Here is a 15578-nt window from a genome sequence, read left to right as displayed (position 1 = left end):
TTGTTTTTTCCTGAGGTCATGAACTTGATCTTATGGCAAACAAAGTCAATGATAATCCTTTTGTTGTTCAGGAATTTCCAGCCTGGGCTCTTGAGACGTTACCAACCATTCCTAATGTTGAAGGAGAAAGAGTGCAGTCTTCTCCACAGTGGTGAGGGAGACATTATACCAAAAAAAGCATATTCAGGTAAATCAAAACTCTGCACAGAAGCGTACCTTGTAAACTGAATGTTTCAAAAACACAAACAAAAGTTTTATATTGTCCTTTGCAATAATACAAAAGATGTTATTTCAAGTGTAATCAAATTCTTCCTTCAACCAATATTATCTTAAAAATGGAGAAATTTTACCATTAATGAAAGCAAGAATTTTTTAGGTAGTTTCCAAACCTTCCAGACAATTAGGTCCATCATTTATTTGTACCTCCCACCTATTAAAAAAAATCTACAAAAACATATTCCTTGTTAATTTAAGGCCTTATATTCCTTATTTTGTAGCCAAATAAATACCGTCTAAACTAAAAGTTAAAATAGTCTGCCCTGGTTGTGTACCTCAAAATGAACTGGCATGGCTCACCGCCTCATGGAAATGGCAAAGGAAAGACAAGGAAAAATAAATAGCAAATTTTGGTAAGTTCTCAGCTTTTAACTCCTCGGAGTTGTACTTACTAAAGCAATAAAAATACAGCCAAAACCTGTTTTCTTTACCTTGTCTAAAGTTTTCTCCTTTTGCTAACTGCAAAGGAATAAGTCCATCACATTAAAAGACCTTATGTCTTCACACAACTCTTCTTTCTGGTTGATGTCTGCTTACACAAAGCAATGCCTCAGAAAGTGGGTTTTGTTTTGAGCTTTAAAGAACCCTTGTGAGCTTCTCCTGCTGTTTCCAGAAACATTCATTGTTTCCACCATTTCTCAAAATCACTTCAACCAGATGTTAAATATCTAGTATGAAATTTGTTTGAACAGCCGGTCTTCAAAGGCATCGATCTATCAGGCAATATTTGGAAGTTATTGCAGCATTATGAAACACTAATTCCATTTTAACCCAAGTGGACCTCTATATTACATCATACTGTATGAGGTGCTGTAATTTTACAGGGCTGAAGATCAGTAGCAAGTAGTTAGAGACAAACTGCAAGATACTGCTTTGCCTTTGTGATCCAAAACTCTTTTTGAGTTGCATAACATCAGAGCACAAAATACTTCAAATTACTGGGCTCAGACAAACTCCAATATCAGCCATTGCCATTCTTCAATCTGACAGAATATTCTCCACCTCTTACAAAGGTAACTTTTGCATGCAGATAAAGTGTACTGTCCCTACTGGTCTTCTAATCCAGATTCCTTCGAACATTTCTGTTGTTAAATGTTCTCATCTCCATCCACTTCTGGTATTCCTATAGTAGCGTCTGAGTGCATCTCCCTTTGCATTGACATTTGATTCTGTTGGATAAAAATTGCATTATGCACAACATCTGTATTCAATGGTATTACAAATTCTGAATATTGTTACAAGCATGCTACTTATTCGGTGTATCAGGGATTAGTACAGATTACTTATGCTGTCATGTAACTAGAGTACAGTGATCATATGGGTTACTGTCTCAATCTAAAAGTTGCTCACAGGCAAATTTGCCTGGTTGTTCTGAGGCTTAATTTTGTTGCTTGCCACCATCTAGGATTACATGACTATGTACTTGAGTTTTATGTCAAAGTCACAGTCTAACTTTTACGGGCACTTTAAGGCACACTAGAGATTATACTCCCCTAAGGATTTGCTCCACCCTCTCTTACAAGATCATTGTCCTGTAACCTCCACAAGCTTTCTGTCCTCTTTCACTGCAATCATGGTGCATGCCTTTTCCCAAGTGTTTCTTGGAAATAGCCTGCTGCTCCAAACGTAACGTTGCACCATATGTGCAATAATACCATATGTGTTACCTACTACCTGGTGGTGAGTGTCATCTGCAGCTAACCAAGTTTTGATATTATCTGAAGGATGTGGAACAGGCATGGTTATAACTTCCAGGCATTGATACCTACAAGAGAGTGATACAGACATGAGACTATTAATTGTCTGAAGAACAGCTCAGTCAATATTGCTTTGTAATAGATACACCAATAGACAGGTATCTGCCATTTCTAAAGCCATTCTACCCTATTTTATTTCACTGCAGACATTTTGCTCAACATTTTTCCCAGTCTTCTTCAGCCTAACTGTTTTTTAGCCTGTTAGAGGTCTAAAAGAACCATATGGATATGCACAAGCACATGTTTTCCAAGCAAAGTGAGAGCTTGTTGCATGCTACTACTATTTCTATAGGTAAAAAAATCACTCCTATATGTGCTTTTCATTGTTAAAAATATTACTTATAATGTGTGATAATCGAAGAAAAAAACATCAGATGACAGTGAGCAGGCATAGGATCAAAAACATCTTTTAACTCCTTTGCTGAAGTCTAGCAGAATTAAGGTTTGAGAGTGAGTGGTGTTTGCACGGAACTGTGAAAACTTTTTGTTTCAGCACAAAGGATTATCTGTTTGGTTTGAATACTATATAAATTTTACACCAAAGGTATCTATCAGCTGAATTCCTCTCTTGAGGCCAGAGTCACTCCTCATTATTTGACCAGAATACTGTTTTATGCTTAGATGCAGATGACTTTTAATCACATTTTGTTTGCCACAGGGGAAACGTTTTATTCTGTATTTTAATATTAATTCTTTCAGATCTATAGTTCCTTGAGTCTTTGTTTACTGAAAGATAGAGCACATGAGTACTTCTTTTATCTTAATCAGAAATAATATTGAGTCATTAATTAAATAAGCAATTTACTTTTAACAGAGGCCATGCCATACTGCGCCTTCCAAATATTAAGACATCTTGATTTATCATCCTATCCTGAACAAGTTTAATTTTCAGTTCAAGAAAGCCTTCTCTGCCATGTCAATAGGGAAGCTGTATCACCAGGCAGAAAAGTAGTGACATGGAGGAAGCAGACTGCATTAATTGTTGGTGGGTGTAGGACCATTACTATTACTTTGCTGTTCTAATAGTACAGCAAAGCAAATTCCCTCCATCAGTCTGACTTCCTTTTTTTATTTCTTTCTTGTAAACTGTCCATCTTACAGTAAAATACTGCTGTAGGTAATTCTCATGGATTATGAAATAAAATTGGTCAACAGGGCAAATGCAGTTCATCTTTGGCGTGATTAATGTTGGTGGCCCAGAATGCAGGACATGCAAAAACACGGGGTAAAGCCACATGGAGGGTAGAGAGGCAGCAGTCAAGTGGGATGAAAAAATGTCGTTTATAGAAACGCACAGAAAGGCATCTGAGAGTAGGGTGTGAGACTGGAGCTCCAAGGACTGTGATGGGAGCTGTGAGATAACAGCAATAGGGTTCAGTATCTTACACTATGTCTTAACACCTAGAACTCTTTTGTCAGAACAGCAGTGGGAAATGCACAATTACATGCTTCGTGTAAACATAATTGATCTGAGAAGGTCTGTGGTTAACTTTAATCCATTTTATAGTTTGTTTACCCTCGCAATGACCTCTCTTCCACCAGAAATTTATACTTCCTTCCAGAAATGTACACTACCTTCTACATGCACATATCAGCAAACCTCCAAGGAAAATCAGGAGACAAAATGATGTGAGGCTTAGCAGCATGACATCCACTGTCTTTTCTTAAAAAGAAGAGGGAAAAGTAATGTTAATAATGTGAGGAAGGGTAGTTCATAAATTAATTAATTATGTGTTGACTGGTAATTATTGTGCTATTCCTGAACTGCCATCAATTTAAAGAAACATTTCCTGGAGCTTTTTTAGGTGAAACGGGGACTTCTGACTTTAGCACTGTTCCTTCCTCCTTTTAGCCCTCAGCCTTGCTGCTGTTTTCATCCAGCACTTTCCCTTGCTTCCTGTGCTCCAGGAGACTCGATCCTCTCCTTTCCCCAGATTTCTGTTCTCATATGCTGGCCATGGCCTGTCCTTCCACTGGGTACTTCCATCCAGCCCTGATTCCTCTCTCTATATGCGATTGACACTTCTGCTGCTGCCCCAGCTGCTTCTGGATTCTTGCTGTTGCCACCTCCCGCTTCCATGCACCATGATCCTCCACTAACACCCCTTCACAGCTGTAACTGGTTTCAGGCAAAATGAAAATAAAAGCTTTTTGTCAAACAAAATATTCTCTTTGACCCAAGAAACAACATTTGGTTTTCATTATATTTACCTTTTTTAATGCTGCTAGGCATAGTCCTAAAGAAAAGCCAGTAACACATATTTATATTGTTCAACAAATACTACAGCTCTGTACCCTGCATTCCTTCCTCCAAAATACTCAAAATACCAAAATATCAGTGTCTTCAGCTTACTTAAACAGGTATTTTTGGCAATTTTGTTTGTTTGTTCAGTACCTAGCTTTATAACTACATGAGCTTGGATTACTTTGAACTGAATACTTCAAAGAAAAACTGGCAGGAACAACTCTTAAAATGTTAACAGTCTAAGGCCAGTTAAACAGTGGTTTTAGGATCAACCTAGATAAAATTCAAAGAACAAAAGAATTGAACAAAAGTTCCTAGTTTGAACTCATCTGTAGTTTAAACCAAGGATATTATGAATTTCCACAAATTTCATATGAAACCAAGAAAATACTCTCAAACTTCTGGGCAATAAGAATAGCCTTTAAGGTCTGCTAAAATAAAAAACTATGCTTTATTCACTTTAAGATCAAAAGGGAGTTTTCCCCTTCTTGTCTTTTGAGATTAAGGCTCAGAAAACATATTCTGAACAATCTCTGGAGTGTGTAGTAGAAAACCTTTTGTCTGAGGTAATTGTTCTTCATCATTCTGCTAACCCCATGTCACGTACACACCCAGGAGAAGAGGAAGCAGTTGTCTTTGCATCAGCTGAACCACAAAGAGGTTTTCTTCTCTTGCTTTCTTACTTCATGCATTTTGGAAAGGAGGAAGCAGCAGCAGCATGTAAATTCTTTTAGGTAGACCATTTTGGGGGAGGGGGCTTTTTTTCAGATATAAATGCTTAAACTCAGCCGCAGATAACAGTACTTTGAAATCAAAACAAGTGGCTTGGTTTGCAAAAATGCAGAACACCTCTGAACTACTATTAACTTCAAAGCGATCTATGAATGCTCAGCAGCTCTAAAAATTAGACCAATTATTTCAAGTTTCTATAAATGAATAAAGCTGACTAAACATTTCTTTTTTAGCAGAAAGTTTCTATACTGAAGAGATCAGTTTAAATTGTGGTTTTTTTTCAAGGGCATATGCTGATTCCAATGGAAAGTGAATGTTTCCCACGAGAAAATTAACAAATTCTTTTCATGTCAAAGGAACATTTCAGAACAAATATTTTAGTTATGTTTTGAATTATGTTATTTCATTTTGATGTTTCAGCTTTTTTAATTGGAGGCTGAAGTGTCTCTTCAAAATGCATTCTTAAAGAAATGTAGCACATATCGTAGATGAAACACTGGAATGTCATGTAGAAGCAAACAAAAAGCAGATCACTGCACACCCCTTCAAGACTTTCATCAGAAGAATTGACAAATTCCAAAATAAAAATATCGAATGTTTTTTCCTTTCACATTATTCCACAAAAAGATTCAATTCTTTCAGTTCATTGTGTCTATGAAATTAGGTATGTGACTTTCACGTAGTTACCATGAATGACACTACTAATACCAGGGGTTTTTTAAATCTAGGCAATATTAAAATACATTTCATAATGTCCACTTATATATGTTCCAAATTAGCAGCAAAGAATATAGTTTCAATGGAATGCAAAACAAAATTGGCAGAAAACTTTCTCTAGACATCAAAGGAGATATTTAAAGAGGTTTTCCCAAGGATGTGACTCCTCTATGTAATATAGCTTCATTTTATAAAAGTCACTGATTGTCTTTGAGCACAGGAAGAAAGAAGGGAGATGGCTGTGTCACATGAACTTGTGCATATATGCAGTGTACTCCAGGGGTAAATCGACACTCAGCACTGAACACATGTGGATGTTACAGCTTGTATGCAATGGTGGTCTTGTCCACCGTAAGCTTTTCTGAAGGGGACGAAACATGCTGTGATTGTTCAACCTCTACAACAGCTGTAACGGAAGCTGGGAAAGCAGTGGTGTAGAAAACAGTTGAAGGACAGTTACAGCTGCTGAGAACAAGGTTTTCTAGGCTGGAACCAGGATGGGTGACTGTTTAACTTCATTTCCTTCTTGTGGTGAGAGGCTGGCAGGGAGCAAGTAAATCTACGTTCCCCCACCAGTAAAAGCCCTTCTAATTTTCCTCCCCTCCACTGCCTACATGTCACACCAGGCAGACCCGTCTGCTGGCCATGCTATCATCCTGGGCTCTTCCTACCTTCAGTGAGAAGCATCATCCCTCAAGGACAATCTAAGTCTCTGATGGCCTGAAACATGTTCTCTCCTTCACCACAGTGGACATGTGAAACAACTAGGTTTCTCTCTCCAAGCATTTCACAAGTTAAATGCTTTTGAAATTAGATGAATGAATCTGGGCCAACATAGGTGGCAGCTGAGCAGACCATTGGGGTGCAGTGAAGCATATGGTAGAGTAGGCAGCCAACGTCCTATAAACCCGGTAACTGAATTTACTTTCAATCCATTGCAAAAACAGTAATGTCTGGCCTTGTATTTCCTGTGTCTTCAGATAAATATGTACTTGAAGCTCAAGATCAAAAAGAAATATTCCAAAATACAGTCTGTTGCATTAAGTAAATATGTTTATCTTGTTCTGTTTCACTACCAATAGTATTGTACTCTTTTTTTTTATTATTATTAGTATTGCATGTCAACCTGCAGAGGCAAATCTATGCATCAGTTTCTCTCCATAAATATAACACCACTCCATTATACTACTTCCCCTTTACCTAGCCTGACATCGCCTGACATCAGGAAGCTGCTGCATGTGGAGGCTTTTTTGTCATCACAAAAAGCACAAGTTTCCCTTGTTAGTACATGAATGTTGAAATCGAGTCATAGCAGGTGAAGGAAAAGTATTCCAAGGCTCTTGTTTTGTTTGCGCTGAAGTGAGCTGTAGGTGCCAGAGCATATACATTTACTTAAATGAGAGCTAAACCATTTCCTACCTCTTCAGATAAGAAATTACTCCCCTGATGTAGTAAAAGAGATGTTAGACTTAGTCCTTAAGGACTAAGTGATTTGGTGAATATTATGACTTTTGTGAATTTCTTGGCTTACTAACTCCAGGTGAAAGCATTTGTAGGGATGCTTGGGCTGTCCCTTGCAGGGCAGTCAGAGCGGTGTTCAGAGCTTTTCACCTGCTGACCATTATTGTTTTCTAAAGGTTGCCAAGAGTCAGATGTAATTTACCTCAGGAGAACAGCCATGTGCAAGACTGCCTTGGGACCAAGGAAGTACAAGTCATTAGACAAAGGACTGCCTTTCCCTACAGTACCTAGAGCCATGTGAGCCTGGTGCATGACATGGACCTCTAGGTACTTCTATGATACAATAATACAGCAAGGAGAAGAACAGGTGCAATGATTAAGTAAATATGTTGAATGGTATGGATCATAACATATCTAATGATAAGGGTTATGAATAATAAATACATGATAACTTACCATCATCAATAAACACTGGTTCACTCCATTCACTCCAAATCTTGTTTCTTATGCATTTCTCTTTCTTTACCCTCACTTGTGCTGCACATTTTCTTGCTGGCTTATGAAACGGATACTCGTATTTCTCTCCAGTGACATTTTCAATCTTTCAAGATAGGTTTAGGGGATTATTTTAGGTGATTTTACATTGTAATTCAGACAGATACAAATCCAGGGATGTCAAATACTATTATTTACATCTCTAATCTAGTAGGAAGAGATTTTCAGAACAGGTATTCACGTCCAGACACAATCTGACTTTTACCTGCCATGTGTTAAAACTCAGGACTGAAAAATGAAGGAAAGACTGGAACTGATAAGATGGAAGGAAGTATCAGCTATAGTAGGACAGTAAGAATTTGAAAACACATTCCCCTTTCATTTTTTATCACACCAAATGTAGGGCAAATACAGTAACTATGAAACTGCAAGTTTCAAGATTTTCGTGTGAGTAGTGTGCTATACTTACTTGTCTGGTAGAATAAAATCTTGCATTTTTCAGCTGACTGTTTGTGAGGAATATTCACTATTTTTGTGACTACCTTCAAACATCTTTAATTGTGCCTATAAAAGAAAGCACGTCACTTCAAAAGATCAAGCCCACACAAGGAGTGTCAGAGATTAAAACAGAGGGATCTCTGAATCATTCATCACTTTTGAAAACTGAAGCCAACTTCTGTAAATAAAAAATGCTAAGAATTTAAGAAGGGACAAAAAAGAAAGCAGAAAACTCCTGCTTGTAAAAATTAAGAATAATGTTAGGAAGTTGCAGAGAATTAGAAAGTATGCATCTCAGACACAGAGGAGCCCAGAAGCTTTGCATCTTTGGTGTTAGGAAATCATGGTGAGGTAGTACCAAAAGTCCAACTTTAAGAAAAAGTGATGTTGTAGTCTCCTCATTCTGACTGGTGTAGTGTGGATTTGATCCTGTGTATTATGCCATTTCTTTCTCTTCCTTCATGCTCCTTAAGGCCTTTCCTGAGCTGGCGCCAAACATAGGTCCAAAAGTTCACATGCTAAGTTTTTCAAAAGTAAGTAAAAATGGAGGAAAATCCTTGGGATTTCAAAAGCAAACTGGAAATTACTGCAATGGTTGAGTGCTAACCAAGAGCTGTGTCTGAAAATCTCTTTCTAATGAGCCAGTAATAAGCTTATGTCATCATAGGAAATTTCCAAACTGCAAGACTCAAAGACTTCTTATGAAGTTATGTAGGCCACCTTCTTGTGCAGCAACTTTCAGTTACATCTGCCCAAAGCATTCGTGGAAGATGTCTAATCTATTGTCCATAACTCTATACAGAGCCATCCCCAAGCAGCCTCAGAAACCTGTTTCTGTGTTAGGCCTTCCTTGTTATTAGGACACTTTTCCTAACTTCTAGCCTACATTTTCCTTGCTTTGAATTTAACCAGTCATGTTTTATCCTACTCATAGATTGGCATGGATAAGTATGATCCCTATATTCTTTTATTTACCAGGAGACTGTTAGCACAAGTTACACTCCTTTACTCTAGAACACGTCCCTCAGTCTTCTATTCCTAGAACTCCCACTGATGTTCTCTGAACCTTTTTCCTAGCATGTTTATATGTTGTGGTGATGCCCAAAGCCCAGTTTGAAACTTCAGATGAAACTCCGTAGCTAGAAGGTCAAATTAGTCACAACCTACATCTTACATGTGACATGTCTGTCATATAAATTTGAGTAATTTGACCTTTGTGTAATAACACGTGGAATGATAGACTCGGTGGCTCAGTGTAATCCACAGACATTTTTTCTTCTGCATTGTTGCCTACACGTTAATTCTTTATTTTGTGTTGACACATCTGACCTCTACTTCCTAATCATAGGATTTTCCTTATTACTGAATTTTGGCTTGTGGATTTCAGACTTATCCAACATTTTGAATTCTAATCTTGTTTCCCACTGTATTTTCCAACCCTTCCTATCTTCCAGTTACCTGCAGATTTAACTCCCTACTTTTAAGCTTTATCAATTTGTACAGTATTTTTATTTGTACTGGTAAGTATTCAGCAAGTCATCGCTTCGGGTATTCAGAATAAATAAATAAATATATAAACAAACAAGCAAATAAATAAATAAATCTTAATCATTATACTCTTACCTGTTCTGCAACAAATGCCTACAAGTCTTCTTATGGATACCCTAATAGCTCAACTCATTAAGTTTCTGTGACAGAGATTAAGACCTTGCTTTGATCAGGAAACAAAATCTCAAGCTTGTTTCATGCTTCCCCCTCCTGTGTTTCCTGTAATATTGCTCTGTAATACTGCCGCAGTTTTCTTCCTTAACGTTGCCCCCTTCCTTTTCTGCTTCTGGGATAGATAATTACTATTTTAATCATTATCAGCTTTGATACTGATTCTCCTCAAATCTACTTTAAAGCTCCCTCACTTAGCAGGTACCCTTATACGAACAGGATACCAAAGATCCAGCATGAACCTCCCTTAATCCCTCTGCTCACTGCCTTTAGCACTTAGGAGCTTTGTGAATAGACAAGTCCCCAGATGTCTCTAGCATGGATTTTTAAGTATTAGATTTAGGAATGGTTTAGGGAATGATAATTATCTGCAGAGGTGGCCTAGAAGAAGGCTATCCATCTGTTTGCTGCAAAAACCCAAAGAGGACTGGGAAGCTTTGCATGTCCATGTATAGACCTTGAGCTCTTTTTCCATGTGTTGCAACAAGGGAACATGGGAAAAGCCAGCTCTGTTCTGGAAGCTGGCTAGCACTATTAGCACTGTATCTGAATTAATAAACCCTGCTGTAATTTATAAAGATAGATAACTTTATGTGATAAATAATGTGTCTTTCTCATTGCACTTCACCTTTCTACCATGTCTAACAAAGGGTAGATACATATCAATTTATTTATATGCTCTTTCAGAGTTTAATTGTCTTTTAAATGTTTGTAGCCACTTTAGGTAAAGTGTTAGAGTACTGTGCACTGACTGCAGTTAGCAGACTGTGTGTTAGAAGAGATTTAGGTTCTTAAACAAACACAGCTTCAAAGACAGCTTGAATGAAAACTGCCATATAAACCTGAGTAATTAGGTTTCTGAATCTTTAGGAAATTCACATTCCAATAAACATCTGGATTTCATACTTACCATATTCTGAATTAAGTGCTTAGATTTGTACTCTTGGGGTTCAAATAAGAATCTGCATGAAAAATTTTCAGCTCTTACAGGTAATTTAAAAATGCCACTAAGTAATGTCAGGTGTCATTTAGTCACCATATGGCATAACCTAAACCATAACACTGTTCTATTTCTTGCTGTTAAAACTAAGAGAAGATGCTCATACACCATAAAGATTTTAAAATATGTATAATGTATGCAAAAACCAGGTGTGATTCTTTTAGTGATATATGTAGAAACAACTACAATAACGTGTCTTTTTTTTCCCTAAAAAACTATTATCAAACCAGCTCCTAAACTTTTCTTTTTATCAATACTCCATTTTCTATAACAAAAAAGTCAATAATCTATGCAATACTAATGTAGGATTCAAATTCAAGATGAAAAGTAAAAAAACAACCAATGCACTTCAATGCAAGCATGACTTTGAAAAACTTCAGAAAACGTGTTGATTTTCCATGTTGACCAGAAAGACAAGAAAAGTTGGATTATTCATGAAAGACCTTGGGATATCTTTAAAGTTTTTTTGACTTTTAACTCTGTTAAATTCAAGTGCTGCCTAATTGTTATGGCAGTTATGCAGATAAAATGTAACACTTAAAAAAAAAATTATTACCTTACGATCTGTTATTTTCACTTCATACAAAAAACACTTGCTACTTGCAGAACCGATTGTAGGCGGGGGTTTCCAGTGAATTTGAATACTTCTGTTTTCAAGGGAAACTGAGATGTTGATAGGCGGGTTCAGTTTCTCTGAAAAAAAGAGCACAGAGAGACCTTCTGTACTTCATGCTCTTTCTGATATTTATGCTTATGCAAAACAAATACAGTGTGTTAGTCCTTAAAATACTCAGCTGACTATTTTGGAGTTTATCACACTCAAAGGCGGCATTCAGTGACACATTTTCTTTAAAAGTGTTGCTCACTAAGTAGCACTCATTCCTGAGCCAAAATAAAGAAAAATATGGGGGTTTGTTTCATGCCCAGGGCAGTGGTGGAATCACCATCCCTGGAAGTGTTCTAAAAACATGTAGATGAGACCCTCAGCAACATGGTTTAGTGGTGGCCTTGGCAGTGGTAAAGGGGTAAAGGTGGGGCTTGAAGAGCTTAAAGGTCTTTTCCAACCTAGTTGATTCTATGATTCCATGTATCTTTCTAGAGAAGGTAGTAAGGGTGGACAGGAGAAGCAGGCTCTGTGAGTTCACCCTCCAGAGTCTGTGTGGGTATCAAGGAGACCTCCGAGCTGCTACAGGCTCCCTGCCATGTAGGATACGTGTGTCTTGTGGGATACTCCAAGTCTGCCCATAAACCTGGAAGAATAACTTCAGAAGAAAAATTAATTTAATCTCTCACTGGGGGGTTACTGAAGGGATACAAGCTCCTGGCAATATGTATGTTTGATATATGACACTTGCCACAGATGCTTAAGAAATCTTTCTCTCTTGTAAACGAGCAAGCAAGTACTTGCTACAGAGGAAGAAAGATGTGCTTAGGAGATGTAATCAAGTAAACAAAAATCCCCCTCCTGTCACTGTGTTCGTCATGAACATAGAAGTGCAAGGAGTTCAATGGCAATGGGGTTTTTTAAAGAGGGACAAGGTATAGGCTTGGAAGCAAATGACATTTGGGTTCCCAGTATTTTAGTTTTTGGTTTAGAGAAGCAAGTCTACAGTTGTTTTCTAACATGGTGAGTGTTAGGGCACTGATCACAGGTGTTGTGCTGGAGTACTCTAACAGCCTGAGCCCTCTCTGGCTTCCACTGCATTGCAGGGAGGAACCGCAACTGGAATTTTCTGAAAAAACCCTCCCAGCAGAAGCAGAAGTGTACAGCAAGTCTCTGTTGACAGGATCAGTGAGTCTGGGGCTGACATGTCTGATATGTAGTGCCAGAGGAAAGGACAGAGAGAGACAGAGAGGGTGAGTGACAGCATTGCTAGTCCATGAAGTCATTGTTCTTGCTCCAGTGGCTGTGGCTGCATGAAGCTGTGTCTTTCCACAGGTGGTGTATGCCACACTGGGGTTTCCATTTTAGATTTTGTTTTCCCTTCCCCTTCTTCCCTTGTCTCTTTGAGCAGTGATCTTTGTCTATAACTGGAGAGTGTTAGAATGGAAAGATACAGGCTTTTCAGGAAAGACAAGCTGGGGAGACAGGAAGAGGGTTTCTTTCCCTTCCAGACTAATGAAATAATCAATAAATGAACTTTTTATAATAGGCAATAATAGGAAATACTTACCTATTGCCTGAGGTGTGAAAGCTTTGTAATAAGACAGCAGCCTTGAATTCTTCCTCAGATCTCTTACAGTTATGTTTAAATTAATTTTTCTTGATGGCTGGAAATATATTTCTTTCATATGGCACCCAATATTTTTCTTCCTTGCATTTTTTATATATTGCTGGCAATCAAAATCTTTTCCTACGTGTCTGTGAGAAGGAAATATGAGTCTTGTAAATCAAGGACTTACTTAGGTACAAAAATATGGTTTCATACTTATTTTGAACACAACCCTTACCTGTATGAAAAAAAGATCTGGATACCTTCAGGAGCTTCTGCTTTAATACACCAGGTGCAATTGAAAAAAGAAATGTTATATATGATGCATGAAAAATTCTGAATATACACTGCAACAGAAAAAAAGAAGCAAAAAGAGTGATATTTATTTTACACAATACCATGATGGCCCTTACAAACACATTATATAGCCTTGTTTCTAGAAGTGTGAATAAGTGGTAGGTGAGAACAAATAGATCTTTCTTCTTTTTGGACAACAGCAGTACACCTGCTACTACCCATAGAAGCCTTACTAACCCACTTAATGAAAAAATTAGCCCAAAGAAGTAGATGAAAAGCTCTGCTCTTTCAAGATTTCCTGAAACTGGGTGATACAGAAGGCAATCTTCAAGACATGAGTTGCTAGGGAAAATGGAAAAAAAAACTCCAGAGCTGGAGTTTTCTGAATCTGAACTTGTCTAATAAAGGAAATAATTCTGCAATATTCCAAGGAATTATGTGTCATATTTTTAACTAATACATACCAAAAAATAAAAGTAGAATAATAAGCTTTCAGAAATTATATTTCTTCAACATGATAGGACACTATCATGATGTCTTAACAACATGTAGGAAATAGCTGACCTGGAGGTGCCTTGTAAGTAAATTCTGTCCAGCCACTCTCCTTAATTATATCATCTGTTTCTTTTGCAAAAAGTTGTGTTTTAACTTTAGCATTAAAACCAGAATGTAAATTAAGATTTATTCTCTTTTTCTTGTCTTGCAGTCTTTCCTAAGAGAAGGAAGAAGGAATTGCATGAAAGTAGATAGTACTAAGTATTGAAAAGGAAATTATGCAAATTCATCTACTGAATGAAATAATACATGATTTCACTTCAAACTATGTATAACCATTGAACAACTTACTTCCTTCTCGTGAGTGGTATTGAAGAATTTATAACTCAAAATATACTTCACAGTATACTTCTCAGTTTCTTCTTTTGTCAGGTTATTGTTCCAGGACAGAATGACTCCTGGCTCATGCTTGGAAATCCACACAACATTATGTAGCTCAGATGCATCTGCAATCACAATGATATTGCATAGAGGAAGAAAGGGCCCACCACTGTATATGCAAAGGATTTGACTCTCAGCAAGGCTTGCACACCCAGTAGCTCTCACAGGAGCTCTGTTCTTACATGGAGCAGCTGTTTTCTCAGGTCTGTTGAATATGACTGACTTCAGCAATGAGATTCATATTTATCTATCTGCAGCTCTCAAAATGTGAGGTGATTCACTTTTAACTGTCTTGGACACCTCTCCTAGCAGAGGTCTCCATTTCTATTTATGAGCTATAGAAAGTGCTTTGATAACAAGTTCAGATATCTGGGATGGCTAGTGTAGGATGAACTGTTACTTGATACTTTACTTACCTTCTGCGTCTCGTTGTTTACTTGCCAGGCTAGTGGAAAACAGTGTCTTACACTGGAAAAAACTTATTATCAACATGATGGAAATGACTGTAACATGTGCCATAGGAAACACTTCGGGCCACAGAATCTGCAGAAACTGAGACTCTATAGTTCCAAGTTTGGTTGAAAAAGCAGTTAGAACATGATGTTTTCATTTTGCACCTGTGAAATAATATGAAACAGTCATTTAAACACCTAAGTGATGTCCAAAGTATAAGAAGTAAATATAAAATGACATATATTTAACAGGTCTTGTTGGTTGGTGCCTTCGATTCCTGGGATATTTGTATTTAAACCCACTCTTTAACTGGGTGCGAGGGCCAAAAAGGACATGTGTGCCACACTGAGCTAGTTTTGAATGTACTGCTTAGCTTGCAAGTCACGACCACAGAAATGTGTATCCAGCCCCTAGTGGCAGTAGAACGACTGTCACTTCCAGGTTGTGATTCATGTTACCTGGTTTAGGTATCTGCTTTAAGAGATTATGAACCAAAACTGCCTGAGATGAATCCTGCCATTTGCGAAAGCAAGTATCAACAACATATCAGGTATTTCAGGTGTTTGCTAAATTTGGGATACAGTGAGCAAACATATTCTGCACTGATCAAAGCTGGTTTTAGAAAGACATAGTTGCTGTTTCTCTGATGGCTGAATGTTCATTCAAAAGTTGCTTCACTGTAAAACAACTTCTGAGACTTCTGAGTTCTTCACAGAATTAATATGCCTCTGTGTTCAGGGTCTTTCACTCACAACTAACTAATTTATCTTGGCTCTGAT

The 15578-nt window shown here is 37.6% G+C and overlaps 1 protein-coding gene across 1 annotated transcript; it reads right to left on the bottom strand.

Annotated features, from left to right (window-relative positions):
* Window positions 1-368: 368 nt before the first annotated feature.
* LOC115603968 (interleukin-5 receptor subunit alpha-like) lies at window positions 369-14958 on the bottom strand. The gene is made up of 10 exons (XM_030476530.1): window positions 14763-14958; window positions 14257-14411; window positions 13975-14122; window positions 13352-13460; window positions 13075-13262; window positions 11457-11593; window positions 7645-7789; window positions 3609-3696; window positions 1951-2041; window positions 369-1445 (listed from the first exon to the last, which is right to left on the bottom strand). Exons 1-10 carry the CDS (start codon window positions 14863-14865, stop codon window positions 1365-1367), a joined length of 1245 nt encoding a protein of 414 aa, XP_030332390.1. The 5' UTR covers window positions 14866-14958; the 3' UTR covers window positions 369-1364.
* Window positions 14959-15578: the final 620 nt, after the last annotated feature.

This window comes from Strigops habroptila, chromosome 2 (genome assembly GCF_004027225.2).
Source record: "Strigops habroptila isolate Jane chromosome 2, bStrHab1.2.pri, whole genome shotgun sequence".
NCBI classification, from domain to species: Eukaryota; Metazoa; Chordata; class Aves; order Psittaciformes; family Psittacidae; genus Strigops; species Strigops habroptila.
The sequence above is the reverse complement of the archived record's forward strand: the minus strand, read 5'-3'. Positions and strand labels throughout refer to the sequence as shown.